The sequence below is a fragment of the Phocoena sinus genome, chromosome 3 (assembly GCF_008692025.1).
Source record: "Phocoena sinus isolate mPhoSin1 chromosome 3, mPhoSin1.pri, whole genome shotgun sequence".
NCBI classification, from domain to species: domain Eukaryota; kingdom Metazoa; phylum Chordata; class Mammalia; order Artiodactyla; family Phocoenidae; genus Phocoena; species Phocoena sinus.
In genome coordinates, this window is record NC_045765.1 from 119,708,665 (window position 1) to 119,727,207 (window position 18,543).

At 41.9% G+C, this 18,543-nt stretch overlaps 1 protein-coding gene across 1 annotated transcript; it reads left to right on the plus strand.

Moving 5' to 3' along the window:
• The first annotated feature begins 4,065 nt into the window (after window positions 1-4,065).
• On the plus strand, window positions 4,066-18,151 carry CD180 (CD180 molecule). The gene is made up of 3 exons (XM_032625071.1): window positions 4,066-4,312; window positions 12,189-12,355; window positions 16,379-18,151. Exons 1-3 carry the CDS (start codon window positions 4,223-4,225, stop codon window positions 18,105-18,107), a joined length of 1,986 nt encoding a protein of 661 aa, XP_032480962.1. The 5' UTR covers window positions 4,066-4,222; the 3' UTR covers window positions 18,108-18,151.
• The last annotated feature ends 392 nt before the right edge of the window (window positions 18,152-18,543 follow it).

Here is an 18,543-nt window from a genome sequence, read left to right on the forward strand (position 1 = left end):
TGTCTAGCCTGGGGACCTCACAAGAGCCATCAGCTGCAAGGCAGCAGTTACATGGCACGGTAAGCAGGCTTGAGGGCTCTGTTTACGTGTGCCCACAAGGTAGCACACCCTCAGATAGAAGTGGGGACAACTTCTGGCCTTTATGGCTCTAAACCTTGTGTCATAATAATTTGGTAAAATAAATAAACAAATATGGAGATATATAACGATAAAGAGTAAAACTGACCGTAAAATGCATTTGAATGTTCAAGTTAAAGTAGCATTTTAGATGCAAGTAGATTTAATCGTCTGGAGTCAGTGGGGAAAGCAGGCGTGACCCAAGAAGCAGAACAAAAACTAAATGTACAAGAAGAAAATAAAAAAAGGACAGTTTAATACCAACTGGTGCCCATAAGCTACAACAGATATTAAACATCTAGTTCTTTGCTAAAGTTGGATCACAAAAGCATATTTTGGTTTGCACACCCTTGGAAGAAAACAAACTAGCCGTCGGGTCATTGCTAAGAAAAGGCATAAAGAGCCAGACAAGGTATCCAAGGACCTCACATCGCTCCCCAGGCTATAATCGCCTTGAAACACAGGAAAGTGAGTTCACAGGTCTCCCAGACATGAAATTGGGGGTTCTATGGAGTCACCCATGGGTGACAGCTGACACCAGGGATGAACTGTATGGAAACCTGGTGCAAAACAAGACAGAATACAGCAACAACAAAGAATGGTTTGGGGTTTGTATGTAAATATGTAATATAAGGGTACTTGAACTTCATGAAAACTTCTGGGGTCCACAGATCTGTTGTTTCCCCACTGACATGGGTACCAGTCTGTAGAAATAAATGAGTTACCGGTGTCTTTTCTCATCTTCTCCTTTCCCTCTCTGTATCTCTGCAAGACCTAGTCCTTGTAACAGGTAACAGCAGTCCATCCCTAAATGGCACTGCGAATGAATTAAGATTGCAGCAGTCATGATACGATGCCCATAGCTCCAGCCAAACCTCTCTATTTTTTATATTTGTGGAAGGGGTAAGACCACCTCCATTAGTAAAGAAAGAGCGATTGTCAACAAAGAGCCAATGTAACTCTATTTTATTGGCTCAAGCCAATGACTGTTAGATAAGTAAAATGGAAATCATTGTTTTGAAATAGAATAATGGGATTTTAATTTTTTTTTTTTTTTTTTTTTGCGGTACACGGGCCTCTCATTGTTGTGGCCTCTCCCGTTGCGGAGCACAGGCTCCGGACACGCAGGCTCAGCGGCCATGGCTCACGGGCCCAGCCGCTCCGCGGCATGTGGGATCTTCCCGGACCGGGGCACGAACCCGTGTCCCCTGCATCGGCAGGTGGACTCTCAACCACTGCGCCACCAGGGAAGCCCCAATAATGGGATTTTTAGATGAAGTGCCTTATAAATAGTTCAACTCCATCATTTTGCAGATGAGGAAATTTCGCAGCCACACACAACTAGTTAATGGCAAAGCTAGGAACAGAATTCAACTCAGTCAGTGCCTTTCTTGGGAGATTTGGAAAATATTCAGATAAAGAGACTGTTTGGGACTATAATGCATGAACTTGTGACACAGCTGAAGGAACTAGAGATTTTTAACCTAGAAAGGGGATAGTTCAGGTACATAATAATCATTTTCAAATACCTTAAGGACTGTCAAGTAGTAAAAGGTCTTGAACTTGTCCTGCTGGCCTGAGGAAACAAGGACAATTGTGGGGAAGTTAGAGAAAGACTTTAGCAGTTCACCATAATATAAAACCTTTTAAACGGTCAAAATTTGCCAAAATAATTCATTGGGAGATAGTAAGCTTTCTGTCACCTGAGGCAGTTCAGGAAAGACTGGAAGATAATGTAGTGTGTATGTTTTGTCCATGGAAATGGGTGGGGTAAGAGGTGTGGAGGAGAAAATTCAGGCATGAAAATCATTTGGATGGGGTGACCTTTAAGAGTATGCGATTCTTTACAACCTGGAATCAAATAAGGGTTTCATTCTTGCCTCCAAACTCAACAACTTATCTTCCCATCTGTTTGCAATAGTTTAAATTTTAATCTATTTCATATTTCAGGGTATTTATGTCCTGAATATTTGATTTGAATGCTGTGGCAGAAGGTCACTCATATTCAAATATTTTCTTTTACTCTTATGCACTTGTAGTGAGTCTTTTGAATCCATTATGCAAACATATGCAAATCATATGCAGATAGTGTATCCTCAGAAAAATGACAAAATCTTACGGCCTTAACTGAGCCATCAAACCTGTGTTTAAGAGGGAAAGTAATAGGCCTTTTGAATGTCTCTGGGGCAGGAGACAATTTCCTGAGAGTGATATTTACATGACGTTGGAATTGGTTACTCAGAGGAGTCTCTGCCTCACATTCTTCACATTTATGTAGGACTTTGAGGTTAAGAAAGTATTTTCATGTAAATGATCCCATTGGATCCTCATAATTTCTCTGCGATGTTGGCAAAACAGGAATTGGAATTCTTGTTTTATTATTCAGATGGGAAATAGACTCAGAAAAGTCAAATGACTTGCCCAGGTTTGCTCTGTTGGTAAATGATGGGTCTGAGGCTTCAAAGTAGATCTCTTTTCAGTCCAAGAACTCTTCCATGACACTGTGATGCGTGTCTTTTTCAAAGCAAGGTGGTTGCCATCAGTCTGGGTTTGCTTGGACGGCGTTTCGCCAAAAGCATCTTTGAAGGTGTTTTGTTGATGAGGATGGCGTTTTAAGGGTGACCAGAAAAGTCTAATTATTTGTAGTAGCCCTAGCACAGTGCCAACTACATAGTTTCTCTAACCACCCCCTGCTTTTTCGCATCTGCTTTGAAATCTCCAGATGAAGAACTTTCTTCACACCGTACACTCTTCAGCTTTTTCAGGAGGCAAAATCCTTTCTTAAACTATCAGGAGTAATAGCACAGTCTCTGCAGTGAGACTGTCTGGATCTGAAGCCCTAATCTACACCTTCTACTTGTGTGGTCCTTGGAGAGGTCATTTATTCTCTAAGCATCAGTTTCTACATCTATAAAATGGGGGAAATAATAGCACCTCTTTGATAGAGTATATGATAAGGAGATATCTATAAAACAAAAGAAAACCTACTTAGACACATAATATGTGCTCAATGAATGGTAGCTACTATAATTATCATATTAGTAGTTGTAACACAGTAGTGGTAGTAGTATTATTCTCTCAAGGTATTGTGAACTCTGATGCTAAGAATTGGCTCTTAGAAATGGCATGGGAGGACAGTAATACCAAATATCTCCTATATGTCAAAGGACTGGAGAACAGACAATGTCAGCCCAGTGAGGAATACATGAACTTTAACTTTCTTTAGTCACTACCATATCTTGCATCATAATGAGGGTAGTTGCAATCCTGTTTTGAAGGTATTTCTAAGAAAAAATAGAGCCAAGGCTGGCACCCTTAACTCTTCTCTCTCTTAGTCAGACTGCTCTGTATATGGCAGTGGCCTCTACTCCCCTGGGTCACCTTGGGAGGGAACAAGAGGGGATTCCACTCCAGCCGCTTTAGCAGGCCTGAATCACGGGGTCAAGGGATGGATTTGTCCTCCTCCTGTACCAAGACCAGAAGTGGGTACTGTGAAGGTGGCCAAGGCAGCAGCTCCACTCCCTTTCTGGGATGACCCTGCTCCCTCTTGCCCTAGTTCCCAGCTCCAGCAGGTGCCACTGCAGGGGTACTTTTCCCTCTGCCCCCCACAGAGTGCTCTGCCCTTCCAGTGTGCCCCAGCACCTCTCCTGGTCACTCACCTAGGCCAGCTAACAAGGTGGCCTCCTCCGTGAGGACAGACTTCTACTCCCACAACCTCTCCGATGGAAAGGGACCAGAAGCTGTTGGAGCTGGCCAAACCGTTGAAGCTCGCCTAGGGTCACTAGGAACCATGACCCTGAGAGTCCATGTGACCAGCCAAAACGAACTACGCAACTGATTCATGTTGGCCAGGAAATGCACTGGGCCATTCTGAGGCTGGGTGCTCAGCTATTTTTAGCAAGAATGGGTACTATGCAGAAAGGACTTCCCCTTTTTTGCAGCAAAAAGCCACCAAATGCTGAGCCGTCAACGGCATTTCTTGTTCTCAGATTACCCTTCTGAGCGCTCTCTGGCTGCCAGATTATCGAGGCCATCATAGCTTGATTCGATTTGTCAGCTCCAGGCATTAGCTAACCCTACCAAACTGGGTTGCCTCGGTCCTGTGATGGCTCCCCGCGTCGGCTGCTTCCTGTTGGCAGTGCTGATTTCTGCCAGCTGTAAAGTCGTCACCTCCTCAGATCCAATGTGCACTGAGGTGAGTCCAAACTATTTGTCTTTGTCCCGATTAAACCACCTGGAAATGTTGAGATTCGGCGTGCAGCCCTGTCCGAGCCTTAAAAGGGCAACGAGGTGTGCAGGAGTTTTTCTTTACAGTGAAAAAGGAACCAAAAAGCTCAGCCGGGGAGATGATCTCAAAGGTTCATAGTAGGAAGAAGTGAGGGTTGTTTTCCTCTGCAAACAATTTCCCCCAAATAATCCCAGTTGGGACATAAGATGTCAACAGGGTCCCAGTGCAAAGAGCAGACCTCCAAACCTGCTCCCTAGCATGGAGGAGCGTTTGTCCAACCTCCCAGCACATGGCCACTTCCCCAGAGTCCTGCTTCAGAAAGGTGAGATAAAGTAGAAGTGGTAGGAGAGGAAGCTTTTGATTTAACGGTTTGGCACTTTTTCAGGTGAAATTCACTCCAGCTTGCCCACTCCTTCCTCTTGTTTTCCTTTCCTCATTCATTCTTCCTCTTCAGTTTCAGCAAAATGAACACATACTGTATATATGCTCATGTGACCACCATGAATTTATCAGGCCCTATCCTGAAAACAAGGGTTTGGTTTTGTTTTGAGTTCAGTAAATTTTTTATTGAAGTAAAATATACATACAGAAAAGCTCACCAGTCCTAAGTGTAGAGCTCAATGAGTTCTCACCAAGTGAACACATCCATGTAAGCAGCACACAGATCAAGAAACAGAACTTTCTCAGCACCTCAGAAGCCCTCTCATGTCTCCTCCCGGTCACTAGCCCCCAAGACCATCCAGTACTCTCACTTATATCACCAAAAATTGACTTTGCCTCTTTTTGAATTTTGTGTACATGAGACCATACAGAGTGTACCCTTCTGTGTCTGGCTGCTTCCACTCAATATCAAACACGTGATATTTATACATGATGTTGTGTGCAGCCATCATGTGCTCCATTAATCACTGAATGGTATTCTGTTTTATTAGTGAAACTATTTATTTATACATTCTACTGTTAGTGGACATTTGCATTGTTTTCAATTTTTTGCCTATTATGAATGTTGCTGCTTTGGATATTCTTACCTAGGTCTTTAGTAAACAAATATTTATTAGGTGTATAATAGGGAGTAGATGTGTTTGGTCATAGGGTACCCATATGTTTAACTTCAGTAAATATTGCCAAACAGTTTTTCAATGGGTTGGTACCCACTTATTCTCACCAGCAATGGATATGAGTTCTGATTGCCCTACAGCCTCACTGACATTTGCTATTGTTTGTTTAAGAACATTAGCTCTTCTGATGGATAGTGGTATTTCACTGGGATTTTTAATTTTCCTGATAAATAGAGTATATTTATGTATCCTTGTGTGTGTTTGTGTGTGTGTGTGTGTAAGTGCCTATTTCAAGTCTCTGGCCCATTTTCTCTTACGTTGTCTGTATTTTGTTTTTTGTTCTTGTAGTGGTTCTTCATGTATTCTGGATACAGGTTCTTTATCACATTACAAATATATTCTCCCACTCTGTGGCTTGCCTTTTCACTCTCTTGACATTTTTTGATGAACAGAAACCTTTTATTGTAATATTGCTTGATTTATCATTGTTCCTTTGTTTATTTTCAGTGCATATCTGTTCTGTTTAAGAAATTTTTGCCGGGACTTCCCTGGTGGTACAGTGGTTGGGGGTCCGCCTGCCAATGCAGGGGATGCGGGTTCGATCCCTGGTCCGGGAGGGTCCCACATGTCGGGGAGCGGCTGGGCCCTCGTGCCGCAGCTACTGAGCCTGTGCTCTAGAGCCCGCGAGCCACAACTACTGAGCCCACGCGCGGCAGCTGATGGGGCCCACCCGCCTGGAGCCCATGCTCCTCAACGGGAGAGACCACAGCAGTGAGAGGCCCACACACAGCAGCGGAGACTCAGCGCAGCCTAAATAAATAGATAGATAGACAGATGACAGAGAGATAGATAAATAACTTAAAAATAAAAGAAGTTTTTGCCAACGCAAGGCCATGGAGATATTATCCTATGTTTTCTTCTGGAAGTTTTATCAGTTGGTATTTATTTCTAAGTTTCACATGTACATTTACAGTCCATCTGGAATTGCTTTTTGCCTATGATGTGAGGTAAGAGTCAGGATGAATTTTTTCTTTTTTTTTTGCAGTACGTAGGCCTCTCACTGTTGTGGCCTCTCCCGTTGTGGAGCACAGGCTCTGGATGTGCAGGCTCAGCGGCCATGGCTCACGGGCCCAGCCGCTCCGCGGCATGTGGGATCCTCCCGGACCGGGGCACGAACCCGTGTCCGCTGCATCGGCAGGCGGACTCTCAACCACTGTGCCACCAGGGAAGCCCCAGGATGAATTTTTTAATAAAACTTTTTGTTTGAAAAAAAATGTCAAACCTTGACAAATTCTAAAATATTCTAAAAATATTATAACAAACACCCGTAAATACTCCACACAGAACCTTCCATGATTAAATGCTCTGTGTGTGTATTCATGTAGGTATGTGTACCGTAAGTAACAAAATTAGATCTATGACCAGGTTTTTGGAGGCTGACCAATATGCAAAGAGTAGCTGGAATTCAGTGTTCTGTGATTTGGACTCAGGTAACATTTTAGATGTGCTCTTGAATAACTGCTTGCGAGTGCAGGCATGCCTCCTCATTTCAAATGGGCTCATCTTGACTATTCTGTCCCCTTAAAACCACGGTAGGAGACAGTCTTTTGGGTCTAGGTATGGGGAGAGTGTTTAAGTAGAGCTCTATTTTAAGAGAGCTCCAAGTTCATGGATACAAGGGCTTCCCAATAGCTCTAGACGATGACAATGATGTTTTGATGATCCAGGGAAATGCTAACTTTTCTTGTGAGAGTGACGTACATTATTACCTCATTAATCCTCAGAGTTGGTCTGCCAACAGGGGTTATTATCCTCGATCTACAGCTGGGCAAAAAAGGAGGCTCAGAGAACACAGCTTGGTAGTTGAGAGCTGGAATCTGAACCTGGGCAGTCTGCCTCAAGACACACAGAAAAAGAACCACTTATAATTGGAGTGCCCCTTGCCTGGAGGAGTTAGACTGACAACCAAGTTTTAGGGCTGTGACCTCTTGGGAGTGTTTTGTTTTATTTTCAGAGAGTCATTATTACTCTGTGATTTGGCTCAGTCAAATTGCTATCTCTGGATAGAGGAGTGATCACCGAGGGTGAGCTGGGCTTCAGTGTCCCAGACTCCTCGTGCCCGGCGGAGCTGGCTGCTGTGGGTACCAAGTGCAGAGGAGACATCCCAACAAGTGGGATTAGCACTTGCGTGAAACTCAGAGAATTTGAAATCAGAAAATGATCTCAGCACTTGTGAGGAGAGAAAATATTGTGGAATGGCAGGGGGTTAGAGATGCAGCAGAAAGAAGCAAAATAAGATCCTGATTGAAAAAATGCAAATGAATACCTGGAGGGAAAAGGGATTGCAGACAAAGATGCAGCACTTGGGAGTCCTGCTCTGTGTAAAGGCACAGCTCTGAGGCGGAGCTGGAGATGAAGTGACCGGCACAGGTCCCAGTGCAAATGCCCATGATATGGATTAGGGACGGGCATGGGGCAGTTGTCCTGAATACCAGCTGGCTTTGTCTCAGCCCTGCTGGCTGCCTAAGTTCACATCCAGAAGGGTCCTGTCTGCGATGGAATGGCCAAAGCAGAAGAATGAGAAAGTGACTTTGGAAACTGACCCTAGACTGAGGTCTAGCGATGAAGTCTGGGTCTATAAGAAGTGGTCATGTGGGGCTCAGAGAAACCACAGGAGCTACAAAAGCGGTGGTGGGTGCCTGCCTAGAAAAGCAACTGAACCCGTGGTCCTCACAGCTGGCCCAGCCCTGGGCAAAATGGCAGTGGCCACACAGTCAGGACCCAGCAATCCTCTTTTACACCCTGTCCTTTCCTGCTCCGTTGTATTATCATTCTGCTGCCCGGGAATCCTGTGCTATGCTATCAGAACTCACCCCGAGAAAGTTTTGCTGTGAAAACTGACAGTGAATAAGATAACAATCTCACTGATATAGTTCTATGAACAATGTATAACCTGAATCAAATCATGAGGAAACATACAAACCCCAAAGGAGTAACATTCTGCAAACTATGAGCTTGGGTTCTTAAAAAAAATTAATCAATGCCAGGAGAGACCAGGAAAGGCTGAAGAATCATTTCGGATTACAGGAGACAAAAGAGACTCGGAAATGAGATGCAGTGATTGTACGGGAGTGTGGCTGTGAAAGCCGTGGCACAAGAGCCCAGAACAGTCTCTGAAATGTGTTTGGTTTTCAAATTTTCTTATGAGCTGCAGTTCTTGTCATTTGCCTCTTTCTTTAGGAATCAAGGGCAGATAGTTCATTGCAGTTTATGTAACTAGAGATTATTGAATGTTACGACCCAGGCTCGTGGTGGTGGACTTCCCAGTACTCCCGGGAAGTGTCATGCACTGGTCCTTGGGTTTTCACTGGGTTGAAACTGAGCTATTCCGTTCTATTTGCTAGGCGCTCCCTCAGGCCACTGGCTCAGGAGAGCTAGTACTCCATTCCAACTTTGGGAATCACATTAATGCAGTGAAGTGCTTAGTAAAGCATACAATTTAGTTGTCACGGGCACATTATATTCTGGAAAAGGAGGGAATTGCCAACGTCGAGCCTTTTGCTAAAGGACCAGAAGAGAGTGAGATGAATTGAGAAAAGGCCCCCTTTCTCCACGTATATATGACATCAGCTATGCCAGTGGAGACCAGAAAAGAAAAACGTCTCCTCAAAGCTAATCCAGACCTTAGCAGCCGCACATACATCTTCTCTCTAGGTCTTCCATGTTCAGGGGGGGGACCAAAGAGGGGTCTAGCAGCATGTGTTTTCCCCCACCAGTCAATCAAATATGTTTTAAATGCAAAGTGTGCATTTCAAGGGCATTATGTAGATTTGTGGCACCGCCTGAAGGGCTTTGGGTCTATGAAACAATTATGGATTACAAGAAATCAGTGGCTTTCTTAATATTGTCACAATATAGAAGAAAACCAGTGATTTCCTGTAAATGAGCATGTTCACTGTACCTACAAAAAAGTGCCCAACTAATCAGAAGTTGGAGTGAATACAGGAAAAAGCAGTTAAATTAGCAACACCTCTAAAATGTCACACTTCAGAGCAAAGGCGGATGTGTGCCATCTTCTGTTTCTAACTAAGCAGACCTGTTTGCAACTCAGGATGAGGACAGCTGCTGATTTAGACTTTCATGGGGCAGGTCTTTCCCAGTCCAGGGCAATCTCAATGGGGCATCTAGTGAGACCCCTGTGTGGCACAGAGAAAGCAGGGCCTGAAAGGTTGGATGAAATCACATGGAGCCTGAGATGAGCTGAGAGATGGCCTATGGTTCTGGGATGTCTTTCTTCTTTGTATCCCCAAGTGTACTCTTCTTGGAGATCATTTCTTTCCTTCTCTGGAGCCTCCCCATGCAAAATATACCCCAACAGACCTTCATACCTGCCCCACGATCCTTTACCCTAAGGCATCATCCAGATAAATTACGAGCCCACAATTCTATAGGCTTCTAACTAACCCCTTCCCATTTTTACCTAGTTAGGCCAAGATCTATAACTTGAGTTTGCACTTCTAGCAAGCAGTAAACAACAGACGTCAGAACACTTGACTCTCCTGGGACCCGGAATGAGGAAGTCCTGTGAATTTATGTGCAGGGCTGTGCCCAAATGTTAGGTCTGGTACCAGCAGCCTACAGTTCCAGAGATTTAAAACTCAGTCATTCTTCAAGATTACAAGACCCATGACCTAAGATCTGTGCCATGCTGCTAGTTCTTTTTAAAAGAGGTTGTATTAAGAAAATTTCTAAATATGTACAAAAGCACTTAGTTACAGGGAACCTTGCGTGCATCACTCCACATTCAACAACCATCAACGCTTTGCCTACTGATTTCCGCTATCCACTCCTTCCTTTCTTGCCAAAGTATTTTAAAGCAAATCCCAAGCACCATGTCATTTTGCCTCTAAATCCTTCAAAATGCAACTCAAAATAAGAACATTTCTCCTACATAACGGCAAGGTCATTATTATTAACAAAATTCACAGTTTCTTAGTATTCTCTAATATCCTGTCCTCATTCAAAGTTCCCTGATAAAATGTCTTTTCCCAAATGCTTTATTTGAATCAGCGTCTAAAGAAGGGCTACTCTATGTCATATGATCCAGAAATCCCACTCCTGGGCATATGTACAGACAAAACTATAATTTGAAAAGACACCTGCACTCCAATATTCATTGCAGCACTATTTACAACAGCCAAGACATGGAAGCAACATGAATGTCCATCAGCAGATGAATGGATAAAGAAGATGTAGTATATATATATATATATATATATATATATATATATATATATATATATATAAAATGGAATACTACTCAGCCATAAAAAAGAATGAAATAATTCCATTTGCAGTAACATGGATGGACCCTAGAGATTATCATACTAAGTAGGTCTTAAAGAAGAAGACGAATACCATTGATTTCACTTATACATGGAATCTAGAATACAGCACAAATGAACTTATTTACAAAACAGAAACAGACTCACAGACATAGAGAATAGACTTGTGGTTGCCAAGGGAGTAGCGGTGAGGGAGGATTAGAGTGGGAGTTTGAGATTAGCCGATGCAAACGATTTTATATAAAACAGATAAACCACAAGGTCCTACTGTATAGCACAGGGAACTATATTCAATACCCTGTGATAAACCATAATGGAAAAGAATATATATATATATATATAATATATATACACACATACATATATGTATAACTGAATCACTTTGATGTACACCAGAAACTAACATGACATTGTAAGTCAAGTATACTTCAATAAAAAATTTAGAAAAGAAGGGCTATTCTATTATCTTTTGGTCATGTCTCTGAAGTAGCTTTTGTATCTGTCTCTTTTTATAAGAGCAGCCTCCTCTCTCGTCTCACCCCCTTGCTCTCCACTTCCGCCAAACATCACTCACATGTTGATAAAACGAAGTCAGTCATGCTATGGAATGCTCCACCTTCTGCCTTTGGCTGACTGCTACCTTGTGGTGCTGTTTACCTGAAATCCCCCAAATCACGTATAGACTGAAAGTTAGGCCTAAAGTCTTGATTGGATTTAAGGTTAAATGTTTTTGGCAATACTTCATAGGTGGTGCTGTGTACTTCATACTGCATCATATCACAAAGAATGTAATATCTGATCGTATTCTTTTGTCGAAGCTAATCTAGAATTGATTTGTTTGTTTCAAAGTGAAAGAAAACATTTCCATGCATCCAAAATCAAAACTATAAAATTGCGCTCAGGGAAGCCTTGTTTTCATCCCCACTCCTCCATCTGGTTCCTTCCTTTCCCTTAAATATAACCAGTTTGCGGTTTTTCCCCATGGTTTCTTCTTGTAAATGTAGGAAAATACACACATACCTTCCTCACACAAAAGGTAGCATACTGTATACCATATACAATATATACTAATAGACGTTCTGCACCTTGCTTTTTTCACCTTACGATAAACCTGTATATCACTCCATTATCAGTTTATGGAGATCATGCTTATCCTTTTTTCAGCTACACAGGGTTCCATTCAGTGAATATACCATATTTTGTTCAAGTGGTCCTATGTGGATGGATAATCTGATTATTGCCAATATTTTGCTATTGTAAAAAAATACTAAAATGAATAATGTTATGCATAAGTCATTTTGTGTTTTTCCAAGTATTATATTTGGTGAAGATTCCTAGAAGTAAGACTGCTGCTCAAAGGATAAAACATGTAATTCTGCTAGATAGTCAACCATATACCATATACTGTCTGATATTAATTTACATTGTTTCTCTCATCAGAGAGAAGCCAACAAGACATATAACTGTGAAAATTTAGGTCTCAGAGAGATTCCTGACACTCTACCAAATACAACAGAATTTTTGGAATTCGGCTTTAACTTCTTGCCTGCAATTCAAAATATAACCTTCAGCAGACTCATAAATCTTATCTTCTTGGATTTGACCAGGTATGTATCTGCGTTCCTTGCGTGTGCTTGATGTCTCACTTAGGTCAAAACACAACTTGCATTCAAATTGTTTCCACAACCTTCTTTTGGGGCACAGGGACAACATGCTTATTCTGCATGTTTGCCCTTTCCCATGAAATATTTTTATACAGGTAAAATATAATTTAAATAAGCACCAATCAATGGAGAGGAAAGTGGCTTGTTCTCAAACTAGCTTGTGTCAGCAGTGCTGTTTATGAAGTTCTAAGGAATATCAATAACAAAACTGAAAATAAATCTTCTACTAAATCAGACGCCACATCATCGTATATTTTAACATAGTTGACTATTAATGGGTGTGACATTTTAAGAAAAAAATTAGAGGAGAAATACATGCCATCTACTAATTTTTTCCTGAAAGTTGGTAAAAAAGAGTTCCATTATTTGGTTTCAGAGGCAGAATTAGGATTCTAAATGCTGAACCAGCGCTTGTGAACCAGCAGGAAGAAGTATCATAAGAAAATAAGGGAAGAGAGTGAAAGGGAAATGCAGCTGGGGTGTGTGTGTGTGTGTGTGTGTGTGTGTGTGCGTGTGTGTGTAATGGGGGAAAGGGCTCCGTATGTGGATGAGGTCTGCACCCCTTGCAGCAGCTCTACTTATTCTACTTTGGTCCTTCAACTTAAGCTTCTACAGAGCAGGAGAGTATTCACATACATAGAACTGTACGTTCACATCTGCATAACCACCAGTGGGAGGTAGGTATGGTACTTACTGCCATCCCACTTGTGTTAGATGGGAAAACAGAGGTTCAAGGAGATTTTATGAGCTTGCTTAAGGTCACACGGGAAGGAAACTGGGACTCTGCTTTCCTGACTCCCAGTCCAGAGTCCCCCAAATAACCCTAGGCTACCTCCCAGCCAAGACTCTGTTAGATACAACTGAGAGAAAGCCTTGCCCTTTCAGATCTTTCTGTTACCTACCTAGCTTTGCCACAAAGAAATTTACTTTCCCTCTCCTTTATCATTTCTCATTTTCAGATGAGATGAGTTTGACCACATTTTTAAGAAGTGTTGGGCCAGGATAGCTTTTGTAGCTGAAGGACTTTTATTAGTTTCCTCTACTGCTATTTTGAAAAAGTGATAAAAATAGGACCTCATACTTTCTAAAACCTCCTCCTCTGCTCCCCTCCCCACCTGTTATCTGGCCACAAATGAGGCACTGTTTTTATTGCTTAACACAGTCGTGGTGTCCTTAGCTTTACTAACTTGCTTTCTATCCCCTTTTCTCATTCTTCTGTCTTGCTTTTCAGATCTTCCTCTCTGGAATCATTTTCCTTTCTCCTAAAGCACCTCCTTAGACATTTCTTTAGTGAGTGTCTGTTAGCAGTCAACTCCCTCAGTTTTTGTTTTTCTGAAGATATCTTTATTTCACTCTGATTCTTGAAAGATAGCATTTTCTGGCGTATGATTCTAGGTGGACAGTTGTTTTTTTCTCGGCCCTTTGAGGCTATCATTCCAGTCTCCCACTGTTGCTGTTGGGAGGTCATCTATCTGTCTAGTCGTTCGCACGTTGGCAATCTGTCTTTTCTTCTCTGGACATTTCCAATAGCTTCGCTTTGTCCTTGGAATTCTGTAATATCACAGTGATGCACTGTGTAGATTGTCAGGCTCCTTGAATCTGAGATTGGCGTCTTTCATCAATTCTAAAATATTCTAGCCACTATCAATTTGAACTCCGGTTTGCCCCCATTCACTCCTGTATCTTCTTTGGATCTCTGATGAGACTTATATTGCATCCTCTTATCTGTCCTTTATATATCTTAATCTCTCTTTCTTGTTTTCCAACTCTTTGTTTTTTGGACTACATTCTAGGTAATTTTCTCATATTTACTCCTAGTCCATTAATATCCTCTTCAGCTGTGTTTAATCTCCTGTATAAACTATCCATTGGCTTATAATTTCAATTATTAACTTCTCCCACTTCAATAAGTTTCACTGATTCTTCATTTTACAAATATGTGAGATCAGTTTTAATATTTTTTCCTTCATCATACTTTTGGTTCTTGGTGTTACCTTTAAACATATCAAACAGGGCTTCCCTGGTGGCGCAGTGGTTGAGAGTCCGCCTGCCGATGCAGGGGACACGGGTTCGTGCCCCGGTCCAGGAAGATCCCACATGCCGCGGAGCGGCTGGGCCCGTGAGCCATGGCCGCTGAGCCTGTGTGTCCGGAGCCTGTGCTCCGCAACGGGAGAGGCCACAACAGTGAGAGGCCCGTGTACCACAAAAAACAAAACAAAACAAAAAAAAAACCATATCAAACATATGTTTGACAAAAGCATCTTTATTATATGTTCTGATAATATTCAATACATATCAGCTATGTAATATATTCTTTATATATCATATATATACATATATATGATATATATATATATATACATACACATTATCAGATATATCTGATAACTTTGGCATCTGCTACCTTTTAAAATCTGATTCTGTAGAACTTCTTTTTTTGGCTGACTTAAGCTAATGTGTTTTCCTTATGTGTTTAGTGAATTTTATTTTGAGCTCATTTTTCATGTGGAACTTTGTGTAAATCTTTGTTTAAAATGTTTTCCTGGAACTAGATAATGCCAATGAATTATTAATATTTTCATGTGTGACAATGGCATCATGGCTATGGAAAATAAGCCTATTTTTTTGGAGATGCATACTGAAATATGTATGGACACCTAGGATTTGACATAAAATAATTTAGGAGAGAGAAGTAGGTATAGATGAAGCAAAGAAGCATAAATGGCAAAAATGTGAGAGTTGTTGCATTTGTGTGAAAGATATATGGAAGTTCATCGTACTATTCTCTTTACTTTTATGTACATTTGAAAGTTCTTATAAAAAATTAAGTAAGTACATGACTCCAGAAAAGGTTTCTCTTTACTTCTGCTAGTTACCTAAAGTCACTACCATCCTGGAACTGCTTTAAGCTAAATTTTCCACTTGGGTTTCTTTGGGGAAGTCCACAGAGGTAGCATAAATTCAGGCTACAGTTCTCATAGGTGGAAGCTTCTGGTTAAAGGATCGCAGAGGAGACTTTTGTTGTTGTTCTTGTTGTTGTGTTCTACCCAGAGCCAAGGCCAAGACAAAAGCATATCCTAAAGGTCTCCCTCTGTGAGTTTTCTTTTTTAAGGTCACCCATTGAAAGGATGCTTTGAGGGTCTTGGTAATTTGCAGGTTTTGATAAGACCTCCTATCCTGTCCCCAAGTTTGTCTCCTGACACTGGTCCATGTGGCTCATTAACACCCAGGCTCTAGGCCACTGGGGATTGGCAAATATTGACAGATATGACAAAACTAGCTCCAGAACTCCCTTGGTACTATGAATTCAAGCTTCCCTTTGACAATGCATTTCTAAGTAATTCCCTTACTGACCTTCAGGGGAGCTGTGTGTGTGTGTGTGTGTGTGTGTGTGTGTGTGTATAAAATCCAGTATTTTTAGGTGTAATATCAGGATGGGTTTCTCTGAACCTCTAGTGTTCCATATTTCTATGGGGCATTTTCATATATACCATTTGAATCACAACCATTCTACAAAGTAATCATCGTTGCTATAATTTAGAGAGGAAAAAACTGAGGTTGAAAAAAGTTGTGACTTGCCCAGGATGACACAGATTCATACTTTACATAGCATATGTTATATATTATGCAGTATATAAGACATATTTTATATCATTTATAATAGTAAATAATAGTTTGATTTTGCCTACAATCAAACCACTAAGCTGTTCCAAACACAAACCTCTGAGAGTTCAGTGTAAAATATCTGGAAAAAAATTCGAAATCAGAGTGTTCAGATCTGAGGCTAGTCATTAACTCAACAGACCATCTGTGGGTACTGAAGAAAGTTTATTATGTTTTACTTTGAATAATAATGTACACTGTTTTTACTAAACACAAAAGATGGCTTTGCTACTATAGGTCACTGTGACAGAATTTTTTTCTTTTCCCTAATTAATTCTTACTAAATACTGTTATCTTTTTAAGGTGCCAGATTAACTGGGTACATGAAGATACTTTTCAAAACCATCATCAACTGAACACCATTGTGTTAACTGGAAATCCCCTGATATTCATGGCAGAAACGTCACTTACCGGGCCCAAGTTGCTGAAGCATCTTTTCTTAACCCAAACAGGAATATCCAGTCTTGAGTTTATCCCAGTGCACAACCTGGAAAACTTGGAAAGTTTGCATCTTGGAAGCAACTGTATTTCCTCCATTAATCTCCCAGAAAACTTCCCAACACGGAATCTGAAAGTCCTGGATTTTCAGAATAATGCTATACACTACATCTCTAGTAAAGACATAAACGCTCTGGAACAGGCCACGAACCTAAGCCTCAACTTCAATGGCAATGACATTAAAGGCATTGAGCCTGGGGCTTTCAATTCAAAAATCTTTCAAAGTTTGAAATTTGGAGGGTCTCTCAACTTATCTGTTATATTGAAAGGTCTACAGAACTCTACTATTCAGTCTCTTTGGCTGGGGACATTTGAGGACACTGATGACCAACACCTCACTTCAGCCACATTTGAGGGACTTTGTGACATGGCTGTTGAGAGCATCAACCTACAAAAGCACCATTTCGATGGCTTCTCACCTTCTACATTTCGGTGCTTCACTGGACTCCAGGAGTTGGATCTGACGGCAACTCACTTGAAAGGATTACCCTCTGGAATTGAGGGTATGAACTCTCTCAAGAAATTAGTTCTCAATGCAAATAGTTTTGACCAATTGTGTCAAATCAATGCTGCCAGTTTCCCATCCCTTACAGACCTCTATGTCAAAGGCAACAGGAAGAGACTTGACCTCGGTGCCAGGTGTTTGGAAAAACTAGAAAATCTTCAGAAGCTTGATTTAAGTCACAGTGATATTGAGGCTTCTGACTGTTGCAATCTGCAACTCAAAAACCTGCCCCACTTGCAATACTTAAACCTGAGCTACAATGAGCCCCTTGGTCTCGAGGATCAGGCGTTCAAAGAATGTCCTTGGCTAGAACTACTGGATTTGGCCTATACCCACCTGCGTGTTAAGGCTTCACAAAGTCCTTTCCGAAACCTCCATCTCCTGCGGGTTCTGAATCTCTCTCACTGCCTCCTTGATACCAGCAATCGGCACCTTCTAGAAGGCCTGCTGGATCTCCGGCATCTGAACGTACAAGGGAATCGCTTTCAAGATGGGAGCATCTCAAAGACCAACCTACTTCAGACAGTGAGTAGCTTGGAGATTCTGATTTTATCCTCTTGTGATCTCCTCTCCATAGACCAGCAAGCATTCCACGGCCTTGGGAAAATGAGCCACTTAGACTTAAGCCACAACAGCCTGACAGGCGATAGCATGGATGCTCTCAGCCCTCTTAAGGGGATCTACCTCAATCTGGCCGCCAATAACATTCGCATCATCCCATTCCATCTCCTCCCCACCTTGTCTCAGCAGAGCACCATTAATTTAAGTCACAATCCCCTGGACTGCACTTGCTCCAATATCCATTTCATAACATGGTACAAAGAAAACCTGCATAAACTCGAGGGCTCGGAGGAGACCGTGTGTGCAAATCCCCCACCTTTAAGGGGAGTTAAGCTGTCTGATGTCAAACTGTCTTGTGGGATGACGGGTATGGGCATTTTCTTTCTTGTAGTATTCGTATTCCTGCTCATCATTCTGCTCATATTTTCAGTTAAATTCCTTCTTAGGTGGAAATACCAGCACATTTAGTGCTGAAGATTTCTAGAGATAGAAAATAAATATGTTTAGCAAAATTGCCCTCAGTAAAGGAACTGTTGTTTGTTAGTGACCAGACTTTTCAGATGGGTTCCTGGAGCTGGGTAGGGATTCCCTGTGCTTTGCTGAATCCCAGAACTAGTAAGTCTCCCGGGAAGGTAAACTGACTAGGGCCAGAGGGCCAGATGCAGCTGTGAGAGACACAGAGCCTTTTTCTCACACGGAAGGTGGCTAGAAGTTGAGAAGGACCCATGGCAGGGAAGGGCCGGGAGAGTAACCTACTAGGACGCCGTCACTTCCATTCATGAGCATCCTTTGAAGCACCTCCCACCTTGACCCTAAAAGGAGGTCATCAACTCCCACAGCTTGGCAGTGCCAAGGACCCCAGCTCCCCAGCTCTCTCCCCCACAGTTTGGGCATTGTGCTTGGG

Coding starts and splice junctions, on each gene's coding strand:
- CD180 (XM_032625071.1), top strand. CDS start 4,223: ATGGCTCCCCGCGTCGGCTGCTTCCTGTTGGCAGTGCTGATTTCTGCC. Junction 4,313..12,188: donor CAGATCCAATGTGCACTGAG/GTGAGTCCAAAC, acceptor TTCTCTCATCAG/AGAGAAGCCAACAAGACATA. Junction 12,356..16,378: donor ATCTTCTTGGATTTGACCAG/GTATGTATCTGC, acceptor TATCTTTTTAAG/GTGCCAGATTAACTGGGTAC.